Raw genomic sequence first — 13,921 nt, forward strand, 5'->3', positions numbered from 1 at the left:
CACTAGTGGTATTTGTAAGCTGTTACTGAATTTATGCTATTGCTTCTAGTGTTCCAACATTAAACATGATGCTGTCTTTTGGTTTGATATATTCATCAAATAAAGAAACTTTTTTCTACTTAAATTATTTAAAAACAATATTGACTTTTACTGAATACTTCTGTATCTGGAGATTATGATTTTTAAAATGTTGACTTGTGGTAAGTTATATGGTTATAATTTGTAGTTGAAATTTCTTGGAATTACTAGGATAAATCTTAGTTTTTTGTGTGGTGTTATGGTGTTAATATGTTTCTGGGCACTATAAAATTATAATATTCATTTTTATTTATACACGAGATCAGTCTCTGGTTTTCTTTTCCCCACTGTCATCCCATTTGGGTATCATTGTTTTATATCAAAGAAATTTGGAAGCGTTTCTTCTCTGTGTTCTGAAACATTTAGCTAGTATTACAATTATTTCTCCTATAAGGATTTGATGGATTTCACCTGTGATAACACCTTGGTTACGTACATTTGTGTGTGTGTGTGTGTGTGTGTGTGTGTGTATGAGAGAGAGAGAGAGAGAGAGAGAGAGAGGAAACTACTGTGAGATTATTTACTACTTTTTTCAAGACAATTTATTTATTTAGGTTTTCCCTCCCTTCTAGGGTCAATTTAGGTAATATGCATTTTCCTGAAAAGTCTTTCATTTTTAATCAGAATTTTAATTAGTTTGGCACATAGTTTTGAAAAATACTATGATTATCTATATAATGATATTTATCATTAATTACTTCAAAGTTGTATTTCTGATATTGAGTACTTATGATATTTTATCCTTGTTTAGTTAAGCCAGTAGTTTTTATCCCTTCAAAGAACCAGCTCTTGAATTTTACTCTTCTACAGTTTTTCTTGTTTTATAAGTTTGTTAATTTCTACTTTTCCAATTTCTCTCTTTTATTTCTGTTATTTATTTTAATTTCCTTTTCCTAACTTATTGCATTGAATGCTTAATTCTTTCTCCTTTCTTGTAATATAAATATTTTGGGGAAAGTACTTATCCCAGAGAAAGACTAATTATATTCCATTGATTCATAAAAGCAGTCACTGTATTTACTTTCTTGATATTTTATAATTTCAGTTTAGATATGCTGTTTAAGAATAGATTTGATAGCCTTGGTAAATTTAAGAAAATTGAAATTGTATCAAGTATCTTTTCTGACCACAATGCTATGAGTCTAGATATCAATTACAGGAAAAAAATCTGTAAAAAAAGCAAACACATGAAGACTAAACAATACAATAGTTAATAACAAAGTGATCAGTGAAGAAATCAAAGAGGAAATTAAAAAAAATACCTAGAAACAAATGACAATGGAGATACGACAACCCAAAACCTATGGGATGCAGTAAAAGCAGTTCTAAGAGGGAAGTTATAGCAGTACAAGCCCACCTTAAGAAACAGGAAACATGTCGAATAAAGAACCTGACCTTGCACCTAAAGCAATTAGAGAAAGAAGAACAAAAAACCCCCAAAGTTAGCAGAAGGAAACAAATCATAAAAATCAGATTGGAAATAACTGAAAAAGAAATGAAGGAAACATTAAGAGAGATCAATAAAACCAAAAGCTGGTTCTTTGAGAAGATAAAATTGATAAACCATTAGCCAGACTCATCAAGAAAAAAAGGGAGAAGACTCAAATCAATAGAATTAGAAATGAAAAAGAAGTAACAACTGACACTGCTGAAATACAAAAGATCATGAGAGATTACTACAAGCAACTCTATGCCAATAAAATGGACAACCTGGAAGAAATGGACAAATTCTTAGTAATGCACAACCTGCCAAGACTGAATCAGGAAGAAATAGAAAATATGAACAGACCAATCACAAGCATTGAAATTGAAATTGTGATTAAAAATCTTCCAACAAACAAAAGCCCAAGACCAGATGGCTTCATAGGCGAATTCTATCAAGCATTTAGAGAAGAGCTAACACCTATCCTTCTCAAACTCTTCCAAAATGTAGCAGAGGGAGGAACACTCTCAAACTCATTCTATGAGGCCACCATCACCTTGATACCAAAACCAGACAAGGATGTCACAAAGAAAGAAAACTACAGGCCAATATCACTGATGAACATAGATGCAAAATTCCTCAACAAATTACTAGCAAACAGAATCCAACAGCACATTAAAAGGATCATACACCATGATCAAGTGGGGTTTATTCCAGGAATGCAAGGATTCTTCAATATATGCAAATCAATCAACATGATATACCATATTAACAAATTGAAGAAGAAAAACCATGTGATCATCTCAATAGATGCAGAGAAAGCTTTTGACAAAATTCAACACCCATTTATGATAAAAACCCTGCAGAAAGTAGGCATAGAGGGAACTTTCCTCAACATAATAAAGGCCATATATGACAAACCCACTGCCAACATTGTCCTCAATGGTGAGAAACTGAAACCATTTCCACTAAGATCAGGAACAAGACAAGGTTGTCCACTCTCACCACTCTTATTCAACATAGTTTTGGAAGTTTTAGCCACAGCAATCAGAGAAGAAAAGGAAATAAAAGGAATCCAAATGGGAAAATAAGAAGTAAAGCTGTCACTGTTTGCAGATGACATGATACTATACATAGAGAAACCTAAAGATGCTACCAGCGAACTACTAGAGCTAATCAATGAATTTGGTAAAGTAACAAGATACAAAATTAATGCACAGAAGTCTCTGGCATTCCTATACACTAATGATGAAAAATCTGAAAGTGAAATCAAGAAAACACTCCCATTTACCATTGCAACAAAAAGAATAAAATATCTAGGAATAAACTTACCTAAGGAGACAAAAGACCTGTATGCAGAAAATTATAAGACACTGATGAAAGAAATTAAAGATACATATAGATGGAGAGATATACCATGTTCTTGGATTGGAAGAATCGACATTGTGAAAATGACTCTACAAACAAAAGCAATCTACAGATTCAATGTAATCCCTATCAAACTACCAGTGGCATTTTTCACAGAACTAGAACAAAAAATTTCACAATTTGTATGGAAACACAAAAGACCCCAAATAGCCAAAGCAATCTTGAGAGTGAAAAACGGAGCTGGAGGAATCAGGTTCCCTGACTTCAGACTATACTACAAAGCTAGAGTAATCAAGACAGTATGGTACTGGCACAAAAACAGAAAGATAGATCAATGGAACAGGATAGAAAGCCCAGAGATAAAACCATGCACATATGGTCACCTTATCTTTGATAAAGGAGGTAGGAATGTACAGTGGAGAAAGGACAGTCTCTTCAATAAGTGGTGCTGGGAAAACTGGACAGGTACATGTAAAAGTATGAGATTAGATCATTCCCTAACACCATACACAAAAATATGCTCAAAATGGATTAAAGACCTAAATGTAAGGCCAGAAACTATCAAACACTTAGAGGAAAACATAGGCAGAACACTCTATGACATAAATCACAGCAAGATTCTTTTTGACCCACCTGCTAGAGAAATAGAAATAAAAACAAAAATTAAAAAAAATGGGACCTAATGAAACTTCAAAACTTTTGCACAGCAAAGGAAACCATAAACAAGACCAAAAGATAACCCTCATAATGGGAGAAAATATTTTCAAATTAAGCAACTGACAAAGGATTAATCTCCAAAATTTATAAGCAGCTCATGAAGCTCAGTAACAAAAAAAAACAAACAACCTTATCCAAAAATGGGCAGAAGATCTAAATAGACATTTCTCTACAGAAGATAAACAGACTGCCAAGAAAAACATGAAAGGATGCTCCACATCATTAATCATAAGAGAATTGCAAATCAAAAGTACAATGTGATATCATCTCACACCTGTCAGAATGGCCATCATCAAAAAATCTAGAAACAATAAATGCTGGAGAGGGTGTGGAGAAAAGGGAACACTCTTGCACTCTTGGTGGGAATGTAAATTGATACAGCCACTATGGAGAACAGTATGGATGTTCCTTAAAAAACTACAAATAGAACTACCATATGACCCAGCAATCCCACTACTGGGCATATACCCCAAGAAAATCATAATTCAAAAAGAGTCATGTACCAAAATGTTCATTGCAGCTCTATTTACAATAGCCCAGAGATGGAAACAACCTAAGTGTGCATCATCAGATGAATGGATAAAGAAGATATGGCACATATATACAATTGAATATTACTGAGCCATAAAAAGAAATTAAATTGAGCTATTTGTAATGAGGTGGATAGACCTAGAGTTTGTCATACAGAGTGAAGTAAGTCAGAAAGAGAAAGAGAAATACCGTATGCTAACACATATATATATAATTTAAGAAAAAAAATGTCATGAAGAACCCAGGGGTAAAGCAGGAATAAAGACACAGACCTACTTGAGAATGGACTTGAGGATATGGGGAGGGGGAAGGGTAAGCTGTGACAAAGCGAGAGAGAGGCATGAAAATATATACGCTACCAAACGTAAGGTAGATAGCTAGTGGGAAGCAGCCGCATAGCACAGGGAGATCAGCTCGGTGTTTTGTGACCGCCTGGAGGGGTGGGATAGGGAGGGTGGGAGGGAGGGAGATGCAAGAGGGAAGGGATATGGGAACAGATGTATATGTATAACTGATTTACTTTCTTATAAAGCAGAAACTAACTCACCATTGTGAAGCAATTATACTCCAATAAAGTTGTAAAAAAAAAGAATAGATTTGATATATGATTAATATATCTCATTAATTATGTAGATTATTTATATCCTCAGTGACTCATTTTCTGCTTAATTTTTGGGTGAAAAGGAAGAGAAGATACTGTGGAAGTTTTTTTGTCTCCTGAGATTTTTTTTTCCAATTTGATCTTTTTTTTTTTAACAATTTTTAAAATTGAAGTACAGTTAATTTACAACTGCTGAGATTTTTGATTTATAAATTTTAAGGCCATATAATTTGGAACACAAAGATATTTCATAGTAAGTCTTCATACCTAAACCTTTCTTGATTTAACAAATTTAGACAATGGATGTTCACAATCTGGTATGAAATGAGACAACTTTGTCTCTGCACATCTTAATTTGATTATTAATGTCTAATCTGAATAGTAAAATCTAAGTTTGGCTAATTTCATTCATACCTTCATATATTATTATTAAACATCCATTATTTTAAAATATTCTTTAAACTGTAACTATTAATTATTTGCTGTATGAGGGAATCTATATAAATATATTTTATACTTCCACTTCTCCATTGTAACTTTCAATTTGTTACTCATTATTTACACTATTGTCACTAGAATCTATGAAGAATTTATTGTTTGTGTTAAGGCTTACAGAATTTACTGTTTATTAGTAGAGTCCATATTACTTAAGCTTTAGTTGTATTGTTATCAAATTGTATTTTTCAGAGAGCTCATGGTACTTTATATTCTCTGAGGTCTTATATTTATTTGTTACCTTTATATTTATTGGAGAATAAGTATATCTTACTCTTTGCCCAGGACTGTTCTGCAGAGAAGACTAAGACTAAATTGAGTTTTCACTCTTGTAGGAGACCTCCTCTTTTGCCTGGATGCTAAAATAATAGTTTATCTTTGAAAAAGTGACATTTAGTTACGAACCTAGTACATCTAAATGATCTAGTCTCTTTGTAAATCATGTACTATGATTTCTCTTTCCCTTTCTGGGTCATGGTATTATAGTTAGTTCTTCAGACTCAGGTCTTTATATGAGAAAAGTGATCTTGTGTAATATGTATGAGCATATTTTGTCCTGTGCCATTATTACTATTTTCTTATTCATGAACAATTTTCACATGTAGTGTCACCTTTCTATCTTCATTTATCACTTTCTCCTTTTCTTTTCTCTATTTATTTATGTTTACCTCTATGCTCCGTGACTATATTTTCTTACATCTCTATTGTCATTTTTGTTATTTCTAATGTGCATTTTGTCATAATTTTTTTCTCTTCTTTCCTGGATATAACCTGTTCATTTGTAATTTATTTCTATTTAATGTCTTATAGATCTTTGTTTTTCTTTCATCGTGTGTATGTGTGTGTATGTGTGTGTGGCTTTTCTTCTCACTCCCTGCCATACTACATCTTCTGATGTGTATTTTTTTATTTTTATTTGATAAGTTAATTGTTTTTCATGCTTTCCCTAAGAGTATGTTATGCCTAGGTGCCAGGATTATTGAACAGTGGTTATATTTTGAAGGCAGGTTACTTGCTAGAAAAATAAATAGTGGTGGGGAAAGAGCTGGGATAGCAGACAGATAGAATTTTCTTATATGTTAACTTTGAATAGTTTCTCATCAGATTTGTTCTTTACTCTTCCCTAAATCATATGTCTCTAATTAGTAATTCATAATCCAAAGGTTTCTTTGTAGTGATTTCTCTATTTCTCTTTAATGACTGAGATCAGCTGCTTCTGTGCTGATTGCCACCTAACATTTATCCTCTATTTTATCACCACAACAACCTGACTCTTAAAAAAACTATGAGTATAGGTAGGATCCTTTTGCAGCCCTACATTCCATATATATCATGGGCTTGGGTTTCCTCTTAGTGTGTCCAGTCTCAAGAACTTCCCATTCCAGGTAAGAGTTCATTGGTTTACCCCTCAGGGCTAAAGGAACCTACCTTTCGCTGGAGAACTCTGCTTATTTCCTCAAACAAGAGAAGTATGCATCTGAATGTCTCTTTTAAAATTTATTGAAATAACATCATTTGACTGATATTCTTTAGAGTTTGTAGTAAGGAAATATTTTTAATCTTCAGTTTTAATGAAGATCAAAGTTTTTTCTTCTTTTTACACTTTGTTACTTAGTGAGCTCTTTGCCATGGTGTATAATGTCAAAAATGACGTTGATATGATCTTCAATCTCATATAGAAAGGTGGTAAAATGATTAAAGTATTGCCTGCAAGGGGCAGATGGTGTTTTGTTTTTTTGTTGTTCATTTATTTTTTATGAGTTTTTGGTGAATATTCTTTAAACACAACTTTATATTCCTCATATATTCCTGCCTTCATTACTTTTCCTTGATTTATTTTCCTTGCATACAACTAACCCTTGCCTGACATATTAGAGCCATGTTCTTATTATTTATTCATTATAAGTTAACAAATAATATTTATTTAAATTGAAGCACACTTATAAGTTCTAGTGTTTCATATATAAGCAGGGAATGAATCCTAACCTTAGGGGATAGTGATAAACAGAAAAGAAAAATTAGGTATAAATGGAAAGGTCATAAAGAAAGATAATGTTTGCTTAAGGGAAACTATTTTCAGGTTTAGCACAACTACTTTTTTCTAGGGAAGAGAAGTTTAAATGTCACAGATGGGTTAACTTTTGAGGTGGATCTAAATGAATGGATACATTTTTTAAGTTGAGAAAGAACCAAAGATAATATCATATTGAAGAACAAGGCATGGGACTTCCCTGGCAGTCCAGTGGTCAAGACTTCATGTTCCAAGGCAGGGGGTGTGGGTTCGATCCCTAGTCAGGGAGCTAAGATCCCACTTGCCTCACGGCCAAAAAAACAAAACAAAATACAGAAGCAATATTGTAATAAAATCAATAAAGACTTTAAAAATGGTCCACATCAAAAAAAATCTTAAAAAAAAGGACAAGGTATGTTCATGGAGCAGACAGAAAATGTGTTGTTGAGAGATTGGGGAGGGACAAGGGAGATGAACATAGTGGTGGTATTTAATGAGGTTCAACTTGAGTATGATTATAAAAGGCATTGTATTATATTCCATATAAAGTTATGTAATCTCCATTGGAATTTTTGGAAGTACTGTGATAGTAGTGTGAAGGATGTGTTGGAAAGGAAGAGGTTCGAGTCAGGGAGACTAGATAAGAGGTAATGGCAATAGTACAGATGAGGCTCAATGAGGGTCTAAAACAAGGTTCTGACGTGTTGCATGCATGTGAATAGCACTCCTTCACAGTGTGCACACAGTATGGTCCTCTTCAGTGGCCCTGCCATTAGGATTGGAGAGGACATGTTTGAAAGATACTTAGGAAACATTTCAAAAGAGACAGAATTGATGGCTTTCATAACACCTTGGTCCTGAAGGGGAAAGAATAGAATAAGATCCCAAGGTTGGTGATAGAATTGTGAAAGTGACAAAGATTTTCTTCACCCAGGTGGAGAATTCAGGAGGAGGATCAGGATTTTGAGGGAAAGAAGTATGAGAGGAATTTTAAGTGAAGTTTTTGCTATCGTGAGTCTGATTTTCCTGCATGACATTCATGGGAATATTAGTGGAGTGAAAGTTAGAGTTCTGGGCTGGAGAGTTTGATTTGAGGATCCGAAGTGTATGAGTGATAGCTGGAGATGTGGGTGCTGATAAAGTCATGCAAGAGGTGGGTCTAAACTGAGAAGAGAAGACAGGCATACTGAGAATGGATTGGTGGGCAACATCGATGCTCAAGAAAAGAAGATAGGAGCTGGTAGAGCAGTCTAATAAGGAAGAAGCAAGCGAGGAGAGAATGCTGTCACAGAAGCCTCGTAGGTAGAAACTTCACCAGTGTCAAGTGTCACACAGAGGTTAGTACAATGAAGACTGAAAAGAGGTTATTGGACTAAAAACTACAAGATTTCCTATAATTTTTAATAAAACAAATTTTAATAAATAATGAATGTGAAAGATAAATTTTAGTGAGTGGAGAAGCGAATCTGAGTTGAGGAAATAAACATGAATGTAGATGACTGCATTCATCAAGATATAAAGGGAAGCTATTTCAATAATTTGTTGTATAACATTCCCCTCTATTTTCCCTTTTCAGTTAATATATGTCTATTTTAACATCTTAACCACTCAGACAAGGGGCAGGGAGAACATAAGCCCACTTGCATAATTATTCCTGTTGGTGTGTCAGCTTTTATTCATAGAAGTCCATGAGTGGGCACTACTCCTTTGCCTCTTGATGGTCTATTTAATTGAGATTTTTCAGGTGCCTTATGTTTATTGAATGTTACTTGAAGGAGAATTAACTTTGAGATTTTAGAAAACAACAAATTATTATTTGAAGGGAAAAGAATAAACACACTGTTAACCACTAACATAGGTATGTTTAATTCTCTATTATTACACAAGTTTAGACTTATTTAAAAACATAGAACTGGATCAATTATCTAAGTATATATGGGGAATTAATTCACTTATAATCTCTGATGTATATTTTCTTTTTACTCCTATCCAACTCCTTGTTCTGTACTTTAGTCTTATGCTAGAATTCACCTCCTGCATATAAGAACTGCTATTCTTACTAAAAGTTTGTGATAATGTTTCTGTTGCTATTGCTGTTGAACTGCTTCTTTGCACTCTGAATACTGTATTAAGCAAAGTTCTACTTATCACTAGATTAGTCATTAGAGTGTGTGCTACAACTACTTTGAAGAGGTCTGTTTTCTAGCCTACCATACTCTGAAACTTCCACATGTTGTCACATTTTCTCTTTGGCTCTGTTGTCCATTTCTTTAACCTTGCCCTATAAGCCACTCAGATGAATTTAGTCTCATAGAAAATAGTGGTTATTCATTTACAATATTGTTAAGTCTTCACTTAGTCTACTGCTTCCTCTTAGATTTTGCAAGGGATATTTATCTACTCTTAAGAGGGAAAGGTTGTTGGAGGAAAATAGTTTACTTTTATTTTAACACTCACAAAACATATCTTTATATGGTTTAACATATCTTTATAACTCCTATCACAAACATACTTAATTCACCATACTTCACAAATATGAAAATATATAGCTACCCTTGAGAAAACATTAACACATGTAAACAAAAGATCATTGTGTCACTCACATAAAACATTGGATTTTAGTTTCTCTATTTCAATAATATATAGTGGGCCTTATATCAATAAAATAATTGTTTTTTAAATTTCACCATGAATTTCAAGTTTAAAATTCTTTATAGCCACCCATTTATATCAACTGCTAATCCCCTTTCAAACTTACTCTGGTCAAAATCCTTGATTTTTATCCCCATGATAGGGTTAAGCCTCTTCTACTCTGTCAAAAGGCCAAGTAAGACATATTCATGAGCAGAGAAAAAGACTGGAAAACAAATGTAAGCTTAGTATTCTTTAAACTCTTTAAGCTTTATCCCTGTATTAAATTTGATCACCAGAGAAATTCAACTTTACAATTTCATGGTGAAATCTTTTGGTTTTTTTCTTTTTAATGAACTCTTCAAAGACAAGATCCAGTATATTGTTCAAGGGCCTTTATGTAAAGACGCTTGTGACAAACACCTCTTGGAAATGAGGATCGGTGAAGAAATATTTTTGTGAATTGTATAGTGTCCTTCTAGGCTATGAGTACTATCTAGCCTATTCTTTTTTTTTAACATCTTTATTGGAGTATAATTATTTACAATGGTGTGTTAGTTTCTGCTTTATAACGAAGTGAATCAGCTATACATATACATATATCCCCATATCCCCTCCCTCTTGCGTCTCCCTCCCTCCCACCCTCCCTATCCCACCCCTCTAGGTGGTCACAAAGCACCGAGCTGATCTCCCTGTGCTATGCGGCTGCTTCCCACTAGCCATCTATTTTACGTTTGGTAGTGTATATATGTCTATGCCACTCTCTCACTTTGTCCCAGCTTACCCTTCCCCCTCCCCGTATCCCCAAGTCCATTCTCTAGTAGGTCTGTGTCTTTATTCCTGTCCTGTCCCTAGGTTCTTCATGACCATTTTTTTTTTTTGGATTCCATATATATGTGTTAGCATATGGTATTTGTTTTTCTCTTTCTGACTTACTTCACTCTGTATGACAGACTCTAGGTCCATCCACCTCACTACAAATAATTCAGTTTCATTTCTTTTTATGGCTGACTAATATTCCATTGTATATGTGTGCCACACTTCTTTATCCATTCATCTGATTCTGGTTTTGAGTTTACTTGGCTGTGCCAAACCCAGTGCAATATTGCACCCTCAGGTGCTGCAGCTTTCCTCAGGCAAGGTGAGTTTTCAACTTTTCTGTTCTTTGCTGGCAATTCTTAGTCGTATAATATCTGTTCTGTGATTTTTATATTTTTGCTTTAACTGAAAGTTGAAGATATTTACTTTTTCAAAGCCCTTTTTAAAGTCAGAATTTCTCAAACCTTGTCCTTTTCCCAAATCTCTATACCACCATCCCCCTTTTACGTCCACACCAGTTCTCAGGGCTATTTCTGACCCTGTTCTTTAACTGGGTTAGGAAAATGGACTAAACCAATACTTAGTAGAAGTCTTTTCTTAACCCATGTATATAAAAACTACTGTGTGACAGATGAATGGGTAAAGAAGATGTGGTATATATATACACAATGAAATATTACTCAGTCATAAAAGAAAGAAATAATGCCATTTGTAGCAACATGGATGGACCCAGAGATTATCATACTAAGTGAAGTAAGTCAGAAAGAAAAAGACAAATACTATATGATATCACTTATATGTGGGATATAAAATATAATACAAATGAACTTATCTATGAAATAGAAACAGACTCACAGATATAGAGAACAGACCTGTGGTTGCCAAGGGGGAGAAGGGACTGGGGGACAGCTGGATTGTGAGCTTGGGATTAGCAGATGAAAACTGTGATATATAGGATGGATAAACAACAATGTCCTACTATATAGCACAGCAAACTATATTCAGTATCCTGTGATAAACCATAATGGAAAAGAATATGAAAAAGAATATGTATATATATGTGCATAACAATCACTTTGCTGTACAGCAGAAATTAATACAACATTGTAAATCAACTATACTTCAATAAAATTTTTAAAAATGAAAAAAATACTGCTATAATTAAGATTTTTAATAATATCCCATATCAGAAATATTACTATACTAGAAGTATTTTTTATATAATCTAGCTGTAACTTGGATCATCTAAAATAATTATTCCATATAATGCTAAAGTGCAATTAGGTAAGTTTTTCTTTCTGAAGGCTTAATTGAGTAAAGTAGATAAGAAAGTACCTAAAGCATGTGATTAGTATTTTCAGGTTTATTAAACGGTAATGATTCATGTGGTAGCAACCAGTTTTCTGTTTATATTTTACTGATTTCAGTTTTGTATTTAGAAGTGGTTATTTTTTATTGATGATTCCGTTTTAGATCACAAAAGGCTTAAAAAAAAGTTTTTGAAATTTTATGATTCAGTTACCTGGAATTAAAATGAATAAGTTTGGACATGTCAAATTCTAATTCTTCATTATTGGGATGTCGTCAATGAATATGTCTTAAAAAGGTAAGAAATGCATTAGGCCACTGATTCTCTCAGTACCTGTTCACTAAGGGAAGGAATAATGTGCATCTTGGTATTTATTACTGCTTTCCATTTTACATTTCCAACAGCATGCATTCTCCTGGGGTATGGAGAGTACCAGTGATGTGAAGGCCCATCTTTGTAATGATGCTTGTCGTCAATATTCTATTTTCCTTTTCATCTCCTTTGAAGGATGTCAGTTCTTTCTGGTACTGAAGGGGAATCACACTTAGTTGCTTTTAGCTATGACTACTATCTTTCTGCTTGTAAGGGAACATGTGTGATTTGCTTACACTTGAACTTCAGAAGGAATTGCAAACTGAATCCAGACACTGGAAGGTGCTCTATAGAGTTCTGAAGAGGAGCTAGCCAAAGATGGGGACCTGCATAGGAATGAACAAAAATTACTAGTATTACAGAGAAGGAGAGGGAGATGAAGAGAGAGAGGGAGACCTCAAGAAAACTCTTTTTTTAATTGTCATGTCTGGAGTTCTGGAACCAGTTCACATTCTAAAGGTATAGGATAAAGATTCTGAAAGGCTTACTTCCAGAGGAGTGATATTATATGACACATGTTAGCACCAGCATTTACTGGAATTAAACAAATAAACAAACATAATATTCCAGACTAGATTTGACATCAATGAAAAACATTAAATTCTTTCCTCATTTTAATCACCCTATTCAATTCTGCTTGTGTAACAAAGACTGTTAATACCTCACTTCCATAGTCACTGAGTTCTTTTACTATGATGAATGTTTGCAATTAAATTGTATTTACAAACTTTGTTAATAAGATCGCCTAAAATTGCTCACATTTTTAATTGATTTTTTTTTAATTTTTCAGGCTTGCAAATGCTTAAGAACATTGATTATCCTCAGTTGAATACATTATGCCACGTGAGAGGAATACAATACAGGTAAGTTATCATGCCTTTCTTTTCCTGTCATTCAAATGAATATGAATAGGTTTGTTTCATGGATAAAGTATAGTAATAAACCATTGTTGACTCTCAGATGTACCTGATTTACCACACAGATAAAAACATTTGAAAACCTGGAGGTTATTTCTCCAGATTGAGGGGGCAGAATATATATGTCATATTTTAAGGGAACAGTTTAGTGTGAAGAAAACATAACTCATCCCTAGCTGGGCTCTTTGTAGTCCTCAAAAACAGTCATAAGGGGGAAAAAATAGCTTTAAATGGTTGAAAACACAAATCCTGAGTGAAACAAGTACTTTAGCAGTGCCTAGGAGATGCCTAGTTGAGATACAAAGGAGCCAAATAGCTAAGAAATATTACGGTTCGTAGCTCAGGGTTCCTAAGATGTGTGACACTTGAAAATATAATTTTTTAAAATCGATTTTCTTGCCAACTTCTTTTCCCAAATTGAATTTTTTTTTTTTTTTTTTTTTTTTTTTTTTGCGGTATGCGGGCCTCTCACTGTTGTGGCCTCCCCCGTTGCGGAGCACAGGCTCCGGACGCGCAGGCTCCGGACGCACAGGCTCAGCGGCCATGGCTCACGGGCCCAGCCGCTCCGCGGCATATGGGATCCTCCCAGACCGGGGCACGAACCCGTATCCCCTGCATCGGCAGGCGGACTCTCAACCACTTGCGCCAC

At 34.2% G+C, this 13,921-nt stretch overlaps 1 protein-coding gene across 1 annotated transcript in view; it reads left to right on the plus strand.

Moving 5' to 3' along the window:
- Positions 1-13,921, plus strand: part of CNBD1 (cyclic nucleotide binding domain containing 1) — a 329,575-nt gene that overhangs the window by 9,921 nt on the left and 305,733 nt on the right. The window contains 1 exon segment of the mRNA XM_060115720.1: positions 13,146-13,218. Within this exon segment, the coding sequence (XP_059971703.1) occupies positions 13,146-13,218 (73 nt within the window).

Source organism: Mesoplodon densirostris, chromosome 13 (genome assembly GCF_025265405.1).
Source record: "Mesoplodon densirostris isolate mMesDen1 chromosome 13, mMesDen1 primary haplotype, whole genome shotgun sequence".
Lineage (NCBI taxonomy): Eukaryota > Metazoa > Chordata > Mammalia > Artiodactyla > Ziphiidae > Mesoplodon > Mesoplodon densirostris.